Genomic DNA, 23,098 nt, shown 5'->3' on the forward strand with positions numbered 1-23,098 from the left:
CATCTTTAAGTAATTAATTCCCATAGTGATTGTATGTGTTAATGAGTTACTATCAATTCATAATTTAAATATATATAATTAATAAAAATATTTAAAAAAGATAATATTTATTTATTACGAATAATTAATTTAACTAACTTCTTTATTATTTCCAAATTAGTCAATTACATTAAGTTTTTTTTCCCAGAGGTGATCATTGTTTGAATCCGCTTGAAAAAAGCAATTTTGCACCCCACCAAAATAAAATCCCTTGTTCATACTCGCCTGTCACGTCCACCGCCTCTGCGCCCCAACCCTCGTCCAAAATGGATTTCAATAAACATTTTTAAGGAAACGAAGTTATTTGAGGGCAGATTATACATTACACGAACAATTCATCATTCAACTGTAACTTGTACCCCAAAAAAAAAAAAATTGAATGCTTCAGAACATGGAATATGTAAGCTTAAGGTATCTCCCGGCTAATCAAGGCAAAGGGACCGGGAGACCCCATTTGGAAAATTCAACCAAGTTCCTATTTACAATGGATCCATTGTGCAACCAGAACGTTTCAGCTGACTGATGAAATTGCCTCACTTTTCTCTGCAGTTCCCACATTATTCCACGCATTGCCGAGCAGGGTGCCGAATCTGAAGCATACACCCATAAGCACCTTACTTGTCTTCCTCGAGCTATTATTGCTTCTATATCTTCATCTGAAAAACGGGTTACAAGTTATATAGCTGTAAGATGCCGGAAGGACATGGTAAGTAAATCAAGAGGCAAATGGCACATATTAGTTTTGACCTGGTATTGATTCCAGATACTGGAATAGCTCCGCGCCTATTCGATTGGAAGGCCATTTTATTGATATCTGACTGTAATCAATGACATTCTGGAAAGGCAGTTCTACTTGATCGGATAATATAATGGGGACACATTCCTGTTAAGCAAATTATCACTATTTTCATTTCTTTCAAGCAAAGCCCATTCTGGGCAAAACACCAAACCGAACAGATCCACACAGATGGAGAGAGAAACAGACCACAAAATAAGACTCATAAAAGCGAAGGGTCCAAGATGACTCCCCCCGTGGAGCAAGGCAGAACTTTGCATTGCCAAATGTTCAAAATATTCTTTCCTTCCCAATTTTTCGGGTCCACTGAATTTCAAATCTGGACATTCCAACTGTTCATTACATCAATACATTATACATGCTGCATAATATCACAATGAAGATTTAACGGAGCCTGAAGTAGCACGTTCACCAAAAAAAAAAAAAAAAAAAGCAGTACAAACAGACATTAGAGACAAAAGTTCACCATGTGTTTTGAGTGCATTTAAGTGGAATCAACAGATAATTAAGCTAGAGATTGCTCAAAAGACGACATGCAGAAGTACGATCACATTGAGGCACCTAATGAACATTAACAATCGGTGTATCCATGTAAGTGGCAGTTGGCATTTCTCCCACCACATGGTGTTGGCCCCCATTTACTAAATGTAAGCAAATTTTGTCAATCAATGAAATTCCACATGAATGAGACACAATGCTCGAAAATAGCCTACTGTTAAGATGAGTTTGGCAAGAGTTACCAAGTCATAGAAGATGGCGTACCTTGTCTGGAAATTGCTTTGCAAGCTGTATCAGCTGAAGGCGACCCAATTTTCCTTGTGCACGTCCCAAATAATTTGCCAAGTACTTCCGCTTCGACAAAGGCAGTGGCTGGACCACTGGAGCATCAGTTTTAGTCATACCATCATCAATATTGCCAGGAATAATGATGTCTTTCCACGTATTAAAGGCACTTGTATCTCTCTTATCAGTCCGATCACCCTATGTTGCCATGTCCAATAACAGGTTTATAGTTAAAAAACTTTCATACGGACCTCATGCATCTGTCTATTATTGATTTTTGCACGCAGACAACTGACCTCCACATGTAATCATATTATTTTTCAGGCATGTTTAGATTGGCCCTTAAATCACATGTAGATGCATTTGCAACATGGCAGTAAAAAAGTCTAAACATGGCTCCATAGAATGATCATGGTAATGGAGTGATGATGCATACAAATATGAGAATTATAATTTTAGAACGGTAAAAAAGAAAGGGGGCAGGATTATGAATTAACTTTTAGGATTCCTTCAGTTGCATAGAATACCATAATCAATATGTTTGATCCCTGACAATTAATTATGGTCTAGCAGCATGCCAACAAAAGATGTAATTTGCCCTTTACTTCTTAATCACCCTAAAAGGTAACCTTGACGAATTTTCCAGCAGCAATAAAGAATAGCATCGTAATGTATAGTCAATTTTCCTGGTTTGTTCCAAAACTATAATCACCAATCAGGAAAACTCAATTAATGAAAGGCAGGTAGGTTCTGAGGAACTTAACATATTTTACGCAAACTTTATTTGAGAAGAACCACCTTAAAAAGAATAAAATTAATGACATGCATGTTTAATGCTTCATACAAGTTTAAACCTTTTTTCCTGATAGTGTCACTATAAACACGCTAAAAAAAAACAGAATAAATAATTTCATTTATTGTTAATGGCTCTTGTGATGTATTCCTGTATCATATTTCATACCATATTCTGTCCAAGTATTATGTGAGTGGGTATATCCACGTATTCCTTAGTTTGTTCTCCATAAGAAATAATTTCATCTTCCAGCTTGTCGAAGTCAAAGACAAAAGTTTGATCCTCATATGCTAATTTTAGTAGTTAAAGTATGCCAAGTAAAGTTTATAAGCTTCATGACAAGAAATAAGTGCACCTCCGGAGTAAGAATAATAGAGCGATTTATATATGTTGCCCAAGATTTGAACAAATGAGCTCCTGCCCCACTGCAGATCAGAAAATTCAAAGTTATGCGTTAGAAAGCAATGAGGAACCAAACACCTTGAAAAGAGAAATTATCAGATACAATTTATTTGAGCTGATTTTCATAGGGTATGTTTAAATCATTAAGATCCATATTCACAAGCAGATGGACCTGTCAACAAAGTTTGCAGAACCCTTTCAACAGCTATCTGGTGGACTATATGAAGTTAAGATGCTTTGGTTACTAGGAATTCTTCAAGCCTATTGGAACACCAAAATTTTCCTCTGCCAAAAGTCCACTGGAAAAAACTTTCTCGAAAGTTAATCTTTTCTGTCAAAGTACCATGCCATGTAATAGCTTACATGTGCCTTTGTGGTTTATTACAATTGGGGGGAAGGGTGGAGGCTCATGCATAAAACTGTAGAACAAAACCGTTTAGTGTATGTTGATATACAAGGAAGAGTACGCCAGTGAAGTCATTAGCATACCGACGAGTGTGGGGTCAAGCAAATGGAAAAAGAAACTCTGGGAGAAAGATCAATTCAATGATCCCACGCTTGTTCAAGCATTCGTAGCTTCAAATTCTCATAAACAATACCCCCTCCAAACCCTTTTATGAGGAACAAATAACTGCTTTACACGGATAACCGGAAACAAATATGTTAAGGTTACCTGGGGAAAACAAATATGTGGTTACGACCTCCAGATAACCGAAAATACGGCATTTGGCTTAACACCTAAGCCAAAAAGAAAAAGAGTTCGCCTTAGTCCTGTGCATATGAACAAAAGCACACACTACTTCAAACAAGGAAATGAAGAACTACTTTGACATAAGTCCGGTTAATTTCTTTATCATTCAGACCACCCATCATTCGAACACATTTAACATATGATGGGACGAAGAATAAATCCGCTTCCTCCTTCTTCTCCGTTCGATATTTTGATTGTTGGAAAAACTTGTGTATTTTGACCTACAGTCAATATAGCCATCAGAGAACTCAGAAATTCAAGCAAAACGCCATTTAAACAGAGCAAAATGGAAATTAGCTAAAAATTTTAAGGCGAAGTAGATACGACAACAAAGTTCTCCAATGGCATGAAACATGCAATGACAATATAAAGTTTGCATTCATTGATATTGTCAGCTGGCTGGCAGTCCTCAAGTTTCAGCCAGGATAGACTCGCACTGAACTTTGAGCTTATACATCCATATATCACTGCGAGGATCTATGGAATAAGTGCAGTTGAATCAATCGCATGTCGCGTTATGTCCAGAGATCCATACAATTCACATACTTTAGGGCATTCTGTTTTCCAGAGTATAAGGAGCTCAAGTAACTAGCAATTTCAAGGCAGTTGAAGTATGAGCACACCTTCGATTCTAAACGCCAAGCCCCGCTTAAATAAAAATCACGTGCAACACGTATATTTAGCAGAATCTAATTTATTAAACTACAGTTGCCCAATTACAGAAACAAGGAATAACCTGAGTTCCCCACTGGCCTTTCAAACAGGCATTCTCGGTGATTTTGCCTTGCCTTCCATACATCAAGACCTTCAAACCGTCGATCTCCTCCACATCGTAGACGTAGATCTTAAGGGAGAGCTGAGACCCATACCCACTCTCCGGCCAAGTGTAGGGTCCACCTGGCACTAAGTCGAGCGACGTCCGCACTTGATCAACGGAGAAGCTACATGGAGCAAAGGAACGATCGAAGAGCCTGGTGAAGAAGAAGGTGGCAACGACAAGGAATAGAGCTCCAATCTGGTGCGTTCGAGTGCAGATAAACTGATGGGAATGAGGTGCCAATGGTCTCAATTTGTGAGTGCCACTAGCCATTTCTGATATCTGAAGCAATGGATGGTGCTGCTATGAATTTTCGGTGGAGCTCATCCCCAATGAGGACATAGTGGCGAAAAACGCACCGTTTGCCTTCCAGAGCTCGCCGCAGGGCGGGACCGTCGAGCAGCCTGACGCGCCAACGGAGGGGAGAAGAGGACGTCTTGTATGGGCTAAAAGCCTAAAACGCTAGGTTGGCCCGCGGTGAATAGAAACGTGGGCTGAGGGGGCGATCCTTTCCTCACTATAATCGAATAATAACCACCATAACCTTTCAGAGATTAAATTTAAATATGGGCGAATTACAAGTCCTATGAAAAAATATATATAAAACAAATTTCAGAAGTTGTTATTTTTTATTTTAAAATTTGTTATCACAAACTACTTAAGTTATTATTGAGATGTTTTAGTAATTATTTTTTTTTGAGATTGCATTTTAATTCTCCTTTTAAATAAATTGTCAACCTGGTGTGAAATAGTTTTATGATCCACGTGGAAGTGCATGTTTCATCTCTGCGATGAACGTGATGTGATGATATTTGAGTTTTGTTTTAATATAGTCTCAATTTACAGGTTAATCTTCTAATGTTGTCTTTGAGGTGCTTGGTTTATCCTAATAACACTAAAAAATGCGCACATCAGTTGAGATAAAACGTTTTTTATTTATTTTATGAATTATAGAATTATTTTTAAAAAAACTAGTCCAGACTTTTTTCATCTTTTGCAACACATACCATGTGGAAGACAAGAATGTTGGAAAATTACATCATATATCTAAGATTATGTTAAGCGTACATCGATGCTCCTGAGCTACGTGACTAGTTAAAAATCACTTAAAAGTTTTTATTACCTGGACTGGCTTGAGAATTACATAAAAACAGTCCTTGCCCTGCGCCTCATATAATGTCATCACCAGAGTTGCAAAGCGTCGTTTTTAAAATCTGATGCAGTGGATACTTTCACTACAAGACTCAAAAGGCTTTGAACACAGCAGCACGCTGAACATCCTCAAGGTAACCGCGACTCTTTATCCAAGGGAGGATCTATTGAAAACTGCAGTGGACAATTCTAAGCTTTTCGTTTAATGTGCAGAGAGGGGCCGTGGAAACTAAAAGGGTGTTTGATAACCTTGAAAAGTGTTTCTTAGAAGTATTTTTCTGTAAAACGAGGCAAACTTCTCCACATATTTACTTCGTAAACTATAAAAACACTTTTAAAACTATGGTTTAGGAGGGGTTTGGATGGAAACCAAACCATGGTTTCAGAAATGATTTTACGGTCTACAAGATAAATATGTGGAGGAGTTTATCTCGATTTGCGGAAAAGTGCTTCTCAGAAGCACTTTTTAGGGTATCCAAACACCTTTTTAGTTTTCATCCAAACACCTTTTAAAATTGGAACCCGTACGAGCATATTTCTCCCTTGGCAGCGCATATTTGGAGAGTGAGTAATAATTGATGTAACGCAGGAAAACAAGGCTCTATGAAAATTGGCATTAGAAGCTCGCATCAGCATATATAGCCTGGAGAAGAGATGTGATGATTTTGAGTTGACTGTTGAAGACATGCTTTCCTTTCGCTTTCAATGACGAGTCTGTGACCAGTTTGTGGGAGGAAGAAAAAAATGACGCTAGTTGGTATTTAATTTAGCTTATTTTAATTTGAGCTGAAATTATACATATTCTTAGACATTTATAGTTAAATTGACGTCCTTTAGACAAATTACGCACTTAAAATCATTTTTTAATCCTTGCTTTGGCAGAGTTTTACCACTTAGAATGCCATGATTTTTGGTTAAAAAGAAAGAAAGAAAGAAGAATGACTGATTCACTTCGGATGAACTAGAGGAGTTAAAAAAAAAGAGAGTACTAATTCATTACTTACTGCTCCTGAATACGAGCATGGAACTTGAAAGTTGGAACACAATTTTAGAAACAATCTACGCCAGTCCTTTAAAATAAACGTAACCTCGTCTTGATCCTTTCATGTAGTTTTCTAGCAAAAGAACCACAAATGTCATTTATATGACTTTTGCAAAAAAAGAACTAAGAAATAAAAAAAACCCACTCAACTTTTTTCAAGATAAATAATATTCCTCCGATTCTTAATAATTAGGACCTAATTATTAAATTAATTTTGGTTATAAATATAAGATTTATTTATCATATTTATAAATTTTTTTAAATCATCTTTATGGATATTTCCTCAACTATAACGAATAGAAGAGGGTGGAGGATATTAAGGAAGATAATTATGGTGTTTTAGAAAGAATATGTTATATTTTTTGATAATTAACTAATTTACCTAACTTTCTTAATCTAATCAAATTAGTTAAATAGGTCTTATATTAAAGATTGGTGGAGTAGTTTTATAAATATACATTGGAAGAAATAATATATTGGAATTTTTATAAGAAGAATACGAGTTCAGTTTATCTGGACCCTCAATTATTCAGAAAAATAGCTATGAATTAACCTAGGCAACAATATACGTTTAACATATATTTTAATATTCTGTGCAACAACATAGACAGAATATTAATTTTTTTAGGAAAAATTAGAGATAAAATTTAATTGGTAAATAGGACCTAAAATGATTGATTGCATGAAAGAAGATTAGTTACACATAGAGGAAAGTAAATTGCACAAAAAGAAGATAGTTTGTATATAGTATTATTTAGATATAAAGAATTAGTTTGCACATAAGAAAGATGACTTATATATAAAAAAAATCTCATTTGTAAAAAAAAAATTGAGTTGCGCATCGTACAAAGGAAGATCATTACACACAAACGAAGATAAATTACACATAAAAGAAATTAAGTTGCACAAAATTTTTAAGTCCCATTTATCAATAAAATTTTTGATGAGGAATTTATCTCCAATTTTTTTTAAATAAAATTATCAAATATATTAATAAAATATCAAGACAACATAAAAAAATTAATGTGAGATTTCTGGCTTAAAATAGAAAATGCAGTACAGGGATATTCATATAACGTTGAGACAAATGAATTCGTCTCCTGTAAGCTGTAACTAATAGCAGTATATATTTCTCGGAAAATAAAATCTACGCATCTGCTTGCCGCACTCGCCCGATTCAACATTCTCAGTTCCATTCAGCTTAGGGTTTGTGACGTTCAACACCCTTTGTTAAAATCGCAGAATCCAGACGTTCATAGTAGTATATATTTCTCGGAAAATAAAATCTACATAACTCGCTTGCCGACTCGCCCGATTCAACATTCTCAGTTCCATTCAGCTTAGGGTTTGTGATATTCAACAACCTTTGTTAAAATCGCAGAATCCCGACGTTCATGGTTTGTGCACTTGCATAGAAGGGTCGTGAGACGCATTCGGCTTCGTCATGCGTCACCGAGGGATGGATCCCGATGAGGAGGAGTATGAGGAGGAATACGAAGATGACCAAGTGGTTGATGACGATGAAGCGGAAGTGGAGGAAGAGGAGGCCCACAGAGGAGCCTCCTCCAGGAAGCGCAGAAGATCTGGGTTCATAGACGACGACGCTGAGGAGGTGGACGAGGATGAGGAAGAGGAGGAGGATGATGATGATTTTGATGAAAGAGGCGGTCGAAAGCGCCAATACAAGAGAATGGCTGCTTCCAATTTCTTCGATGAAGAGGCGCAGGTGGACAGCGATGAGGAAGAGGAAGAGGAAGAAGGCGAGGATGGTAAGCTTTTCCTGCATATCTTATTGGCTCAATTTGAATACTAGACAGTAATCTTACTTATTCTGCAATTGACTGAAATTGCTTCCTGCTGAGGGGTAACCATCTATTCGGAGTTCATGTGTGATTTAGTCCTTCACGTTTATGTGATTGGGGTCGGGCATGTACATTCTCCAGGATGAAATAATGTGGACTTTCGTTGAGCAGAATGCTGTGAATGGCTTGAACTTTCTGTTTTTCTTGTTTGACATGTCATATGTTACTACTAGAGTTTTGAAATTACGATGTCTCATCTACCCTGTGTCAAATATGAGGAGATATGATGATGGCTGCCTGCATCATGCAGATTTCATCGTCGAAGAAGGAACTGATCTACCAGATGAAGATGGTGGAAGGAGGATGCATAGCCGGCGTATGCTGCCCCATGATCAAGAAGACCATGAAGACCTTGAAGCTATGGCAAGGAGCATTCAAGAAAGATATGGAAGGCGTGTCACAGATTATGATGAAGAAGCTACAGATGTAGAGCAGCAAGCCCTTCTGCCATCTGTGAGAGATCCCAAATTGTGGATGGTTAAATGTGCGGTATGATCTTTGCGATGTATAAATTCTATGATACTGATTGTGTATATGAATTGCTTCTCGTGTACGCACGGAATTTAAAGCTTTTCCTAAACTTTTCTATAATGCTTACAGATTGGTCGTGAACGTGAGGCGGCTGTTTGCCTCATGCAAAAATATATTGATAAAGGGTCTGAACTTCAAATAAGGTCTGCTGTTGCTCTTGATCACCTCAAAAATTATATATATGTTGAAGCTGATAAAGAAGCCCATGTGCGAGAGGTATTGTTGACGTGTAAAGTTTATATTTTGTGTTACTAGGATATTATTGTGGAGTTTTAACCCTTGTTTATGATTCAGGCATGTAAAGGTCTACGCACCATATTTACTCAGAAGATAACACTTGTTCCGATCAGAGAGATGACTGATGTTCTTTCAGTTGAAAGCAAAGCTATTGATCTTTCTAGAGATACATGGGTCAGAATGAAGATTGGGACATACAAGGGGGACCTTGCAAAGGTATGGATTGCATTCTGGGAAACATATGATATCATGTACATGCTTTCTTTAGTTACAACCAAGCTTTCTTTTTTCACAGGTTGTGGATGTTGATAATGTACGTCAGAGGGTTACTGTGAAATTGATTCCGAGGATAGACTTACAAGCCCTTGCAAACAAATTGGTGTGTAATTTTTCTCCTGCTTGAGAGTTTGTGTGTTTTGTCGAGCAACCAACTTTTTTTTGTGAAATAGCTTAATAAAATGTGTTCATAACATATGTGTGATGCAGGAAGGTAGAGAAGTCGTGAAAAAGAAAGCATTTGTTCCTCCTCCTCGGTTTATGAATGTTGATGAAGCTAGGTAATGCTGTTTTTTCCTCCTCTTTTCTTTGTGGATAACACTGTTATATGTTTCTTGGAAAATTTCGTAGTCTTTTCTTATGGATTCTACTCCTGCAGGGAACTGCACATCCGAGTAGAGCATAGACGCGATCCCATGACAGGGGAACGCTTTGAAACTATTGGAGGCATGATGTTCAAAGACGGTTTCTTGTACAAAACAGTATCAATAAAGTCAATCAGTGCACAAAATATCAAACCTACATTTGATGAACTTGAAAAATTTCGAAAGCCGGGTGAGAATGGAGATGGAGATGTAGCTAGTCTGTCAACATTATTTGCAAACAGAAAGAAAGGCCATTTTATGAAAGGTGATGCTGTTATCGTCATCAAGGGAGATCTAAAGAATTTAAAGGGGTGGGTAGAGAAAGTTGATGAGGATAATGTTCATATAAGGCCAGAAATCAAGGGCCTTCCTGTAAGCATGAATTTATTTTTTCTGGCTCTCTCCTTTGGATTGCCTACTACGTTTGCATGATGTTCTGTTATTAATTGGTTTTATTTTTTCCTTGGTTTTTGGCAGAAAACTCTTGCTGTAAATGAAAGGGAACTTTGTAAATACTTTGAGCCTGGGAACCATGTTAAAGTTGTTTCGGGCACACAAGAGGGGGCTACTGGTATGGTGGTGAAGGTGGAGCAGCACGTGCTGATTATTTTATCTGATACAACAAAAGAACATGTGGGTTACTATTTTTCCAATAGTAGTATGAAAAAGCGTTTACAAATTAATTTTTATGATTAAGTAATTGACGTGGAAATTTCTCTTTTCCAGATTCGTGTATTTGCTGATGATGTTGTGGAGAGTTCTGAAGTCACTACGGGAGTTACAAGAATCGGCGACTATGAGCTACATGATCTTGTCCTGCTAGAGTAAGCATTTTTTTAGCTTCTATTCTCAATATGCTTTTACATGTTACTCATTTTTAATTCAATTTGGTGCAGTAATTTGAGCTTTGGTGTGATAATCCGTGTAGAAAGTGAGGCCTTTCAGGTCTGTATCTCGCCTCACTTGTCAAGAATGCTCATGCATTGTTTTTACCCATGTTAATGTTTTCATCTTGTTTTAGGTTCTTAAGGGAGTTCCTGACAGACCTGAAGTTGCACTGGTGAAATTAAGGGAAATCAAGTGCAAGATTGATAAAAAAATAAGTGTGCAGGATAGGTTTAAGAATACAGTGTCAACAAAGGATGTTGTACGGATAGTTGAGGGTCCCTGCAAAGTAAGATTCTGATTTTGCCGAGTTTGGTTTCTTGAAAGTTCATATTGTTAAGTTTTACTTTATGTGTTACAGGGCAAACAAGGACCGGTGGAGCACATATATAGGGGAGTCTTGTTTATCTATGATCGACATCATCTTGAACATGCAGGCTTCATATGTTCGAAAGCTCAATCATGTGTGGTTGTGGGAGGTTCACGGACCAATGGCAATAGAAATGTAGTTAGTTTGTGTTCTTATGTTTGTTAATATCTGGGGCAAGTGTTTTTATTTAGTCCTCATAATAATTTGTTGTTTTTCGCTCCTAAACTCTAGGGTGATGCTTACTCAAGATTTCCCAGCCTTAGAACTCCGCCAAGAATCCCACAATCTCCTAGGAGGTTTTCTCGAGGAGGGTCACCAATTGATTGTATGTGTAACTCTTTGTACTTGAATGTTATATTGGTCTGTCATTTTGATTTAGTGCATTGTTTTATTGAGAAAGTTGTTTGATCTCATTCTTTTCAAATGTGGATAGCTGGAGGAAGGCATAGAGGTGGAAGAGGGCATGATGGATTGGCTGGTGCAACAGTTAAAATTCGCCAAGGTCCCTATAAAGGTTATCGTGGGCGTGTTATAGAAGTTAACGGCACATCAGTTCGGGTTGAACTGGAGTCACAAATGAAAGTTGTGACAGGCAAGCTTTTTGGATGATCCCTTCTCTTGGCTGCACTTCTGTATATATATGGAATCTAACTCGTTGATCATTTGCAGTTGATCGTAATCATATTTCTGATAATGTGGCTGTTACCCCATACCGGTGAGTTATAATTTTCCTGTACATGAATTTCTAATTTCTTCAATTTTTTTGAACAATTTCTGAGTCAACCTTCTTATGCTGTACGTTCTGCCAGTGACTCATCGCGGTATGGAATTGGAAGTGAGACCCCAATGCACCCATCTCGAACTCCCTTGCATCCTTATATGACTCCTATGAGAGATCCTGGAGGTTTGTTTAAGTTTTTGTGCTGGATGAAATTAGATATCTTGTAAATGTAACCTATATCATGCATTTGCTTAACACCCTTCGATTTGCAGCCACACCTATTCATGATGGAATGAGAACTCCCATGCGTGATAGAGCATGGAATCCTTACACTCCCATGAGTCCTCATAGGTATTGACTACAGTAGATTTTAGTTTTCAATGACCGTAGTGAAAGCTAGTAGTTCAAAAAGGTCTCAAAGTGCTTTACTATTAAAAACTTCAAATTCATTTCTACCAGTTTACTGCATTTTTCACTTCAGTTTTGAGGGAACCATGTCTTTCAAATTCAACACACAATCAACTTTTATGGTATACAAAAATGATGTGTTTGTTAATGCTAATACTTGCGATGAAAATAATAGGGAAAACTGGGAGGATGGAAATCCTGGCTCTTGGGGCACCAGTCCACAATATCAGGTTCAGAATCTTAGCTAACTTGCTAGATACCCTATGGACTTAATTTGAGTGACCAGAATGACCTTTTATTTATTTTTCTTATTTTCTTCGTAATATCTCAGCCAGGGAGTCCTCCTTCACGAATGTACGAAGCTCCAACTCCTGGTACTATTTGGGCTAGTACCCCTGGTGGCAGTTACAGCGAAGCTGGGACACCTAGGGATAATTCTGCATATGGTAGCACCATCTTCATTTTTATTGTCTTTGCAGTTTTTATTTCCGTACTTGTATTCATTCTGTTTGATGTGGGTGATTCTTGCAGCCAATGCTCCAAGCCCATATTTACCATCAACACCGGGTGGACAGCCTATGACACCAAACTCAGCATCTTATCTTCCCGGCACCCTGGAGGGCAGCCTATGACTCCAGGAACTGGTGGTTTGGACATGATGTCCCCGGTTATAGGTATATAAGTGCTGTTCCATATGTTGGATAGATAGTTTTATGTTGTATTTTAGCTTTTTGTAGCGTGACTTCTGGTCAAAGGATTATTTTTTTGTGCAACCGCTGCATTCTCCTCACTCACATGTGCACGTTAAAGATTGGTACTTCCTCTCGTTTTTCTCTGTTTTTTTTTTTTTTTTTTTTTTTTGGGGGGGGTTCACTTGCTGTTTTTTATTGAAGGAATAATCTACTTGAACCAGAGGATATAAGATCTCACTCTCTAATCCTAATAGCAACGGAAAATCTCATCCAAGTACGTGAATGGGAACCAGTACTTGGCTGTATTTGACAGTACCCATGGATGCGTCAGGCAATTTCAAAGCCAGGACGCTAGTTGATGCCTTCTTGAGGGGCTCAAAACCGTGTTAGCTTTATCATGCAAAAAGCATTCTTCCCAGTTTTGTCTTCCAATGGCCTTGCAATGATTCAGTAACCCTTTACATAGCATAGTTAATATCCTGTATGACCCTAGAAACGTTGAAGCTTCTTGGCACTGGCTGGTGGAGGCCAATTCTGCCTCCTAATCTTCTCTAGATCAGGTCCGACTCTCTGTGATAAACTCTACAGGGTTGCAATTTTTTTGCAATGCCTTGACTAGTTCTTCCCGATAGAGATTGTTGCAGTCATTATTGATCCAGGCTAAAAGAATCCGATGCATGACCTTCAAGATACATGGTTGCTATATCCGCCTAAAAGTCGTCTAGTGTTTGATAGTGATGAAAGTACTTCTCAGCTCTGAGAATTCATTCACGAGTATCTCCTCCACCAGAACTCAGGGAAATCTGTTTTTGTGCAAGCTAAGTGTGATAGATTTATTTATTTATTTATTTATTTTTTTAGTAAAATACACCTTTTACTTTCAAATTCCTGTTCTTTCTCTGCCCAGTGGAAATACTGCCTACCAGAATAACTGGATGGTGGGGTTTCGCCCTTGCCATTAGTGTCCTGCGCAGGAGCTATCCTCTGCAACCAGTGCACTAATGGCTTCCAGCTTTGATGTTATCAAAAGAGCAGTTCTTTGAGAGGGTTAGAAGTGGGTTGATGGATAGATTGATGGATCTTGCGGAACATTAATGGAATGAGTGGGCACCATTTGGATCAAGGAGGTTTTGGCACCAAAATGATAAGGATAGACTTTAGAACTGAATATTTTTTCAAGGAACAATTTACTAGAAACTGTTGAGCAAGGATCTCACTCTATTCGTAATAGCCATGGAGAATCTTCTCAAAGTTCATAAATGACAATACCTATGACTAGCCTCTTTTGACTGTACTTATGACCGCTTTTTATAATGCTTGGAAATAAACACTATAATAAAATAGCCATAAAATTGGAAATTGGAAACTGGGTGTTAGTGTTCAAAGTGATGTGTGCCATCTGCCATGCTAACTCTCCCGTTTGCACTACATTCTTCACTCTCTGCATTGTCCCCTTCCTTTTGCTGACCATATTCACTGCTTTGACCTTGTTCTCCATGCAACTTTCTTCATATTCTATGCTTATGAGACACACCCTGTCTAGACTTTCTAATACTATCTCCATTTTTTTTACCCTCATCTCTCTTATTCCCTTGATAAACTTCCTCCTAATTTTGTCATTGCCTCTCATTGTTACTGGGATTTGTTTATCTCATTTTATTTATCTTAATCTATCTTAGGATAGATGACTGATTTGTATCACCAATCAAATGTGATCTTCTGATTATTCCATGGCCTTTATCCCTTTTAATTTTTTTTACAAATCCATTTAATGTTATAATTATCCCTCAAAGTCTCCTTTGCTTTGAGTCCCCTTGTATTGTTTATTGATTGGATCTGCCAAGATTTGAAATGATGGTTCAATTTTGTTGTAGGCGCAGACAGTGAAGGACCATGGTTTATGCCAGATATATTAGTCAATGTGCGCCGTGCTGGAGAGGAATCTATTGTGGGAATTATAAGAGAGGTGCTTGCGGTATGTTCACATCATTCAAAGATTGCTTGAATAAATTTTTCGCATGTACTTAAGCTTGAAGATTGGTTATGCTGACATTTTAACTGGATGGTCTTGACTTTTGTCCATCCTCTCTTGAGGGATGATTTCATCCAAAATGGTTATACTACCTCCGTTTTTTAATACAAGAGTTTGTTTGATTTTTAATTTGGTCATAAATATAAAATTCCAATCCATTTTGTATCTCATACTTATTCATTTTTTGCAAAATAATTCTTGTAGTAGTTTGACATGTTAAATATTATATCAGTGTAGCTCTAGCTAAAATACATGATTAGGAAGGGTATTCTAGGAAATTCAACTCATATTTGTTATAAATAACTGACTAAACAAATTTTCTTAATTTACTCAAATTAGTTAGTGTAACTTGCTTTTTAGAGCACATCCACTAATTTCAGTTGTATACTTTGACATGAGTGGTTTGTCTTTAATTTTGTTTCCTAGTAACTCGTTCCGTCTTTTATACTGTGTTTCAGGATGGATCTTGCAGGGTAGTCTTGGGATCAAGTGGAAATGGTGAAACAATAACGGCTCTTCCCAGCGAAATGGAGGCTGTGGTACCCAGGAAATCAGACAAGATAAAAATTATGGGTGGGGCTTTGCGTGGTGCCACGGGCAAGTTGATTGGGGTAGATGGCACTGATGGTATTGTAAAGGTAGATGATACACTGGATGTGAAGATTTTAGACTTAGTCATTCTAGCTAAATTAGCTCAATCGTGATTAGTCTCATGTACACAATAATTTTTTTAATGCCATATCGTTTTTGCCCTCATATTTGTGTCCTCCTCTCTCCCCCACTCTTCCCCTCGCCCCCTTTCTCTCTCGCTGCTTACACCTTCACGATCTCTTTTTCCCACCTGAGTAGTGTGTATATAAGGGGCGAATATTGTATTTTAGTAGTTTTCACACAACAGATATAGACACTGGTACATTTAGGTATCTAAAATTATATGCTGTCGGATTGTGGTATAAGATTACACTATGATTGAATAATGTCTTATTAATTTGGGAAGATAAATGTGCCTTCCCTTCTAAATCCTTGAAAGTAAATGTGTAGTATGTCCATTCTTGCTGATGAATCTATATGCGCGTGACGGGCGATTAAAGTAAACGGGTGAGAGAGAATTGACTCGAACGGATGGCTAACACCCAGCCCCGGCCTCCGAGCCACGAGGATGAGTTTGATCAGCTAGGCTTCCGCCCTCATTGTATGCCAAAAAATTTGATCTTTGATCACTTAAATGAACGTCGAAACCATCTCCAAGACGACAGGCCTTTAGAGAAGATGAAGTTGTCCATTGGTGCCGCATTCACAATATGCATATATCCTCCGGCCGGCAGATAAAGATCACACAAATCACACGCCGTGGGACAAGGTTTGTCGCATGTTAACCGACTTTGGTACAATATTTATTGTAATAACTTAATGAGAAAGTTTGTCAAAAACATAATTCATTTGATAAACAAAAATGACTTGATCAGAAGGACAAAATGGTAATGAATCTAATAATAAACGTTTATTCCACATTTGGGATATGAGAGCGTGGAAATGGAAGTGAAAAGGGGTGGAACAAGTGGAAGTGGTGGGTTCCAAATGGGAAAGTGAAAAGTACCAATTGAGACGACAGACTTTTAACCAAAGTTGAAATGGTCTAATCATGTCCACCCTTCCCAATCCATTATTCTCTCTTCCTCTCCATCAAACAAGCATCATGAACAAACAACAAACACTAGATGGGACAATTTTTGCCTCTTATTCACCAACACTCCTTCCCCACTCACCACTCTCTCTCCCCCCCTCCCTCCTAGTTTTCTGCATAGCTTTGGTGACAAACAAACTAGAACCTCATTAACGGTAAGCAAATCCCTACATTGACCTCATTAACTTAACTCTAGTTGGGTGAATATAGAGTTCCTTGTATGAAATTAAAAAATGGAGCAACACAACGTACTTAATTATCTGCTCTTTTCGTGATTCTAATAAATCAGACACACAAAGGAGTGTGGGATGGTGTTTTCTTTTTGCCCGCCGAAGAGCTACATCCAGCAAAGATACCAAAGTGATTGTTATTTGTTGAAACATCCCAGCATCTCACGTTCTTAGGTTCTTATAGGAACTGTTTCACTTGCAGAAATGTAGCCGCAAAATGACAAATGGGACTGGACATTTGTCTATCTATCTATTGTTTCCAATCTTAAACTAAAATATTTCGAGGAAAACTTTGCTGAGACCAACATGTGGTCACAAATAACCTATTGCCAAATGCCAAGCCCCAAGCTTTAAAAGTAGTGAATGAAGTGCTAATTTTCATAATTGAACATGAATTAAAATTGGTGTGTTGAAAATAATTAGAGTAGCAACAAACTATAGCCATACTGTGTATTTTCGCGTTGCTTTCCGGATTTCAACGGGCAATAATTATATTTATTTACTTTTTCGGATAATTAAGACACACACTCATGTATGTATATATGAAGAAACATATTGCGCAACAATCTCATGAGAGCCTAATTAATGTTTGGAGCAAGTAATACAAACTCCGATATTCTACCGAAAAATTTGGCATATAATATAAGAGATTTGGTAAGAATTGAGAGAGAGAGAGAGAGAGAGAGAGAGAGAGAGAGAGTAATAACAGGGAACAATGCAGCTGTCAAAAACCATTGCTCAACTGACACATACGACCTTCATCCATAAAGTTTCTGTCCTTGATCCTTATCTATAAAAAGAAAACAAAAGTTTCATTATGAAAATTGTTCTGTAAAAAGGTTACAAAAATAAGTATTAATTAAAAATGATCATGTTAAATTATTCTTTCGCAGTAGAATTATTATTGTTTTCCATCATATGGTTGTAGGCTGTTATATATGTACGCTGTATCTGATTCAAAGGGATGGAGGAGCAGAGTTTTATTACGATGAAAGAGGTTGAGGATTGCGCAATAAATATTGCCATGCACGTTGAAAATAATTAAGTCATAAAAATAAGAAAGAAATGTATATAGGAAACAAACGTGCAACATTTCAATGATTAAAACCCTAACAACAAGCAATTGATTACCACTATATATGTGCCAATGGCCAAGCAAAACACCTACCAAGTAAATCAACAATGTTGGGGAGGGCAAAGCAGTACTACACAAGAAAAATGGAGTATATAAACCCTATCTGCTTAACGCTATGTGTCTTCATTATAAATTACTTCTACTTACTGGGGTTTCGATAGGCCTGAAAAAGATGATAACATGGGGTGATTTCTACAAAGTGATGAGTGCAATGGTGCCTCTATACTTCTCCATGTTGGTGGCTTACGCTTCGGTGAAATGGTTCAACGTTTTTACCAGCGCCCAGTGCTCCGGCATCAACCGCTTTGTGGCGGTGTTCGCCGTCCCTGTTCTCTCCTTCCACTTTATTTCTCGTAACAATCCCTACCAAATGGACTCTCAGTTCCTATTAGCAGACACTCTCTCCAAGCTCTCCCTTCTCTTCTCCCTCTCTCTCTGGCTCCTCTTCTTCCGCTCTGCAACCTTGGATTGGCTCATCACCCTCTTCTCTCTCTCCTCTTTGCCCAACACTCTTGTTATGGGCATTCCCTTACTCCAAGCCATGTACGGCCATTTCACCCATTCCCTCATGGTCCAACTTGTCGTGCTCCAATCTATCGTCTGGTATATATATATACGCACACCTTCCCATGCATATCCTTCCGTTGTATTATCTCGCATATCATGATATAATCCTATGTAATTAATGTATAGTATCTTGTATGCTTCATATCATGTAAAGATGATTAGTATATCAAAAAAGCATTTATATACTTTAGGACAGTTTGACAATGGCTGCATATATAAGAGAAATCACATTCATATAATGGATCTAATTTCAGGTACACCCTGCTGCTATTCTTGTTCGAGTATAGAGCTGCCACCTTTTTGATTCGGAGCAAGTTTCCTGGACCTACAGCGGCCTCCATCGTAAAATTTGAGGTGGACGGCGACGTCATCTCCCTGGACGGTCGTGACGTGCCGCTTCGAACCGAAACTGAAACTGACAGCCATGGACGCATCCGAGTCCGTATCCGACGATCCACGTCCTCTGCTCCTGACTCCACGTTATCTTCGTCCGTTGGCCTCGCCACTCCCAGACTGTCCAACGCAGAAATCTTCTCCGCTAATACACCACTCCATCTGCTTCAGTCACACCACGCCGGCGCGGCCGAAGACATCAGATTCGGATACCCGACCGGGAGCCCACGGGTAATAGATTACGCGACGTCGTCAGATGCCTGCTCCCTCCAGGCCACGCCACGGGCGTCTAACTTCAACGAATATGAAATGACGATGCCAAGGAGCCCACCGTTATGGACGACATCTCCGGCGAGCGGTGGGAGGAATTACCAACAGTTGTCGCCGGGGATGTGTCAGGGCGGAGACGGACCAGGATGCCGAGAAATCACCGTGTCAGGTACGTGCGTATGGTGTTGTGAACTTTGTGTCGTTTAGGGGTTTGGGGAGGGAACAATATATGATCGCTGCAGTCGCATGCTTGGCACATTAGTTTGGAACCAAGTCAAATGTGAGGCATTGTGGCTGTTTCAGGTGTACCTTTTTGTGTGAGTTGTGTCTCCAATTTCTATGGTCATGTGCAATGTCTTTGTCTTTTTCATGAATTTTTAGCATGGGTTGCTCGTTTTAGACTTCAAGTGCATTTTTCATCTACTTTCAGACTTTGCTGCATCTCGTTGCTCCTCCTTTTTCACTCGCTTTCACTTAAATTTATACCTAAGTTGGTCATTTTTCAAGTGAACAAACTATTTGAAATTCCATGGTTCGTTGTTTTTTTTTTTGTCTCATCTAATACTATACTACCTCCGGTCCTAATTATAAGAGCCAGTTGACTAATTTGAGAAGATTAGGGAAGTAAGTTGAGTTAGTTATTTGTCTTAAATAGGTGTTGTCTTTCCTGAAATATCCTTATTAATTAAGTATATTAACTAGAATTATTATTATTAGAAGGGTTACTTTGGAAAAAATATATAAATATGAGAAACAAAGTGGATTGGGGTCTTATATTTAGGATCAAAATAAAAGTCAAATAGGATCTTATATTAAGGACATGAGGTAGTACTATAAAACACCAAAACAAAAATCTGAAATCGCTTTTAGATATTGAAATTATTGTAGAGAATAAACACGAATGACGAAATATCCATGAATAGTGAATCTCCTCTAGCAGCTGCGTCATTTAATTTAGATCACAGAGTTGTTTAATTTGTTAAAGAAAATGCACGAGCACGGGTAAGATACTGTGCGAACAAGAACTTCAGAATGATTTTTGTGGAGCATTATTTTAATAAAATGATGCGTACTTTTGAAACAGTTGATTATATCAACACATTTTCACTGTGCAACGCCGTGTGTAGTTTCTATAAGATCCTGAAACAGCCTTTACTGAGAAGCTTCATTGATATATGTAGCCATCATATCGGAGACAGCACGTGTGTAATGATGAAGGAAGCCATTTTAATTAGTCCCTATAGTTGGAGGTTAAAATAAGTATGAAATCCTTACACCTATAACACCGAATCATGGGAACCTATAATTTAATTTCTTGCCTGATAATGTTGTCTCTGGAGATCAAATTATTTTCAAACAATATTATTCCGTGGAGTGCGTGGGTGCTGAAAGTTCAATTATTAGGCTGGCTGAATGTTTTCTCGTCGGTTGTTTTCAAATATCTGCGTTTATATTTAATTAATTAGATTACTATATTGATGATGTGCGCTATTTTTGGATATATTATCAAAGAGAAAGAAATTAGCTTCAGAGACATCACCGATATTCCAATGTTGGAGGAAGGAGGTGCCAAAGATACAGTGGGAACAAACCAGAAGATGCCACGAGCTCTGGTAATGATGAGACTTATACTTAACGTTGTAGGAAGGAAACTGCTGCGGAACCCTAATACATATTCTAGCGTGTTAGGCTTGGTTTGGTCTCTTATCTCTTTCAAGTAAGTGACTTATTAAGCCTACACCAAGTTTTAATAATTAATTATAGCACCTATGTGATTAAAAAACGATGATCCTTTTGAATTAATTAATGTGAATTTGCAGATGGAATATAGGGATGCCTAGCCTGGTCAATTCATGTGTTGAAATAGTTTCGGACGCCGGCCTTGGAATGGCTATGTTCAGCTTAGGTAGGTAGAAATTAAATTTGACATTCTGAAACATGTAAATATATATATATGTTGAGAGTTAATTGTTTCCATGGATTCATATATATAATTGTCATGTCCCATGAAGGGGGTGTTTGGCAAAACCAAAACCTAGGTTTCAGAATCACTTTTCCGCAAAACGAGATAACCTTCTCCACATATTTATTTCATAATCCGTAAAAGCACTTCTGAAACCATGGTTTGGTTTCTATCCAAACACCCCCGAAAATTAAGGTTGTCTTAGAATATATTGATATTATACATTTATATATAAGGAAAAATTATAATCAAGTTCCATAGAAGAGAGATAGTTACCAAAAGGTCCCAATAACAGCCTCAACAACCTATAATGTTTTATAGTGAAAATGACAACCTCTGAAACTTGTTTTTTAATGGTTTTTTTTGCTTGGGATCTCATTGTAATTCTCATATAATATATGATGCATGCAGGTCTATTCATGGCACTTCAGCCTCGGATCATAGCGTGTGGCGCCAAAAGAGCAGCCATGGGAATGGCCCTACGCTTCCTCTTGGGGCCTCTTGTCATGGCTGCCGCCTCTGTCGCCATTGGATTGAGAGGACCCAAGCTACGAGCTGCCATTGTGCAGGTACTTATTATAGTATAGATACAAAGACGTACGTTAATTAGTTAATTTCTGAGCTAATTAAAGTTGCTAATTATGAATTAACTTTTTGGTTTGTCAGGCTTCTCTTCCACAAGGGATCGTGCCTTTTGTATTTGCAAGGGAATATGGAGTACATCCTGATATCTTGAGCACTGGGTACGTCAATTCTGGAATATACTCGTATAGGTTGATAATCACAGGGGAATGACTTGAATATTTAGACATATCGAAATTGGATAAGTAAGCTCTAATTTAATAAAGCCCTTCAAGAGGCGCAGAATTGACGTCGCTTAAAAAAAAAAATCTAAGCCATAACTAAGCCCACAAAATCAATCACACACAGACACATTCCATGTTCAATCGGCGCGCACGGGCTAGGTATTGTTGATGCTGCATGCATGACGTCACGACCCTGCTGTCTCAAAAACGATGGTAATTAATTAACTGGTTAATGATATAATATTTGGGAACATACGTGGAGCATGGATGATGTACTTTAGAGGGTGGCCAGGTGGATATCCGATAAAGTCAGAAAGGGTATCATGGGCGGACACACATGATAGGAAACACTCGACTTTGAATCGAGCCCACGCGTAAATAATTAATTATGATTATAATATGTACCTATTTTAATTCCCAAACTGAATCTTTCTAATACTTTGTGCAGAACAGCCGCTACTTAGATTATTGTCTGCGCTTTCATGCATGCTGATTAATTCATTTAATTGCCTTCTTCTGGATGATGTGTTATTAACAATAATTAACCCTAGCTAGCCAGCTAGCCTGATGATTACTTTGATGTTTGTTTTTTTGTTTTGTGAATATATATGCAGGGTTATCTTTGGCATGTTAATTTCTCTACCAGTGACGCTCCTATATTACGTATTTCTTGGCCTTTGAAGACGACCACCAATGATAACAGCAGCTAGTTGTCAATAAATTGATGAAAGCGCCGGAAGCAATATGCATGTCCACTACAATATATATGTAGCTAGCCAGCTAGGAGAGCTGTTCTCAGAGTACTGTGATTATGTCTGTGTGACTGTTTAATTTGCCTGTGTTTATCTCACAAGTCATAGTAGCATTGACCAATTATGAGTAGATATTTGGGTTTAGCAGCTTTTTCTTTTTTGGTTTTTTTTTTGGGCAGAAAAAGAGTCAATGGTTTAACAATTAATTACCAGACATACATAGACCATATATATGTATGAATGGTTGCAGTGTGTTGTCACCAACAACAGAGAGGGTTAATTAAGTTGGGTAATTAGGCCAAGACTCCTGGAACGCAAAAGCAAAGGGCTGTGGTTGCCGTTAT

The 23,098-nt window shown here is 38.0% G+C and overlaps 3 protein-coding genes across 3 annotated transcripts; 2 read left to right on the forward strand and 1 right to left on the reverse strand.

Annotated features, from left to right (window-relative positions):
* Nucleotides 1-296: 296 nt before the first annotated feature.
* On the reverse strand, nucleotides 297-4,725 carry LOC114737803 (probable glucuronosyltransferase GUT1). Its single transcript, XM_028925776.1, is given in 10 exon segments — nucleotides 297-395; nucleotides 426-695; nucleotides 787-922; nucleotides 1,025-1,098; nucleotides 1,101-1,167; nucleotides 1,598-1,816; nucleotides 2,767-2,836; nucleotides 3,487-3,551; nucleotides 3,639-3,785; nucleotides 4,301-4,725. Coding segments are annotated over 9 exon segments (1,362 nt in total). The 5' UTR covers nucleotides 4,655-4,725; the 3' UTR covers nucleotides 297-395; nucleotides 426-465.
* Nucleotides 4,726-7,711: 2,986 nt separating this feature from the next.
* On the forward strand, nucleotides 7,712-15,708 carry LOC114737802 (putative transcription elongation factor SPT5 homolog 1). The gene is given in 23 exon segments (XM_028925775.1): nucleotides 7,712-8,344; nucleotides 8,688-8,926; nucleotides 9,038-9,184; nucleotides 9,263-9,421; nucleotides 9,501-9,584; nucleotides 9,692-9,762; nucleotides 9,861-10,218; nucleotides 10,324-10,479; nucleotides 10,573-10,670; nucleotides 10,743-10,791; nucleotides 10,868-11,020; nucleotides 11,093-11,236; nucleotides 11,333-11,426; nucleotides 11,535-11,693; nucleotides 11,771-11,816; nucleotides 11,911-12,005; nucleotides 12,095-12,173; nucleotides 12,406-12,460; nucleotides 12,562-12,676; nucleotides 12,762-12,839; nucleotides 12,842-12,904; nucleotides 14,797-14,897; nucleotides 15,413-15,708. Coding segments are annotated over 23 exon segments (3,114 nt in total). The 5' UTR covers nucleotides 7,712-8,019; the 3' UTR covers nucleotides 15,659-15,708.
* A 2,467-nt stretch (nucleotides 15,709-18,175) lies between these two features.
* On the forward strand, nucleotides 18,176-22,751 carry LOC114737805 (auxin efflux carrier component 6-like). The gene is made up of 7 exons (XM_028925779.1): nucleotides 18,176-18,606; nucleotides 18,825-19,402; nucleotides 20,746-20,950; nucleotides 21,054-21,139; nucleotides 21,608-21,765; nucleotides 21,863-21,939; nucleotides 22,617-22,751. Exons 1-7 carry the CDS (start codon nucleotides 18,176-18,178, stop codon nucleotides 22,681-22,683), a joined length of 1,602 nt encoding a protein of 533 aa, XP_028781612.1. The 3' UTR covers nucleotides 22,684-22,751.
* The last annotated feature ends 347 nt before the right edge of the window (nucleotides 22,752-23,098 follow it).

The sequence above is a fragment of the Neltuma alba genome, unplaced genomic scaffold (genome assembly GCF_004799145.2).
Source record: "Neltuma alba isolate B1F8T4 unplaced genomic scaffold, ASM479914v2 tig00013498_pilon, whole genome shotgun sequence".
NCBI lineage: Eukaryota > Viridiplantae > Streptophyta > Magnoliopsida > Fabales > Fabaceae > Neltuma > Neltuma alba.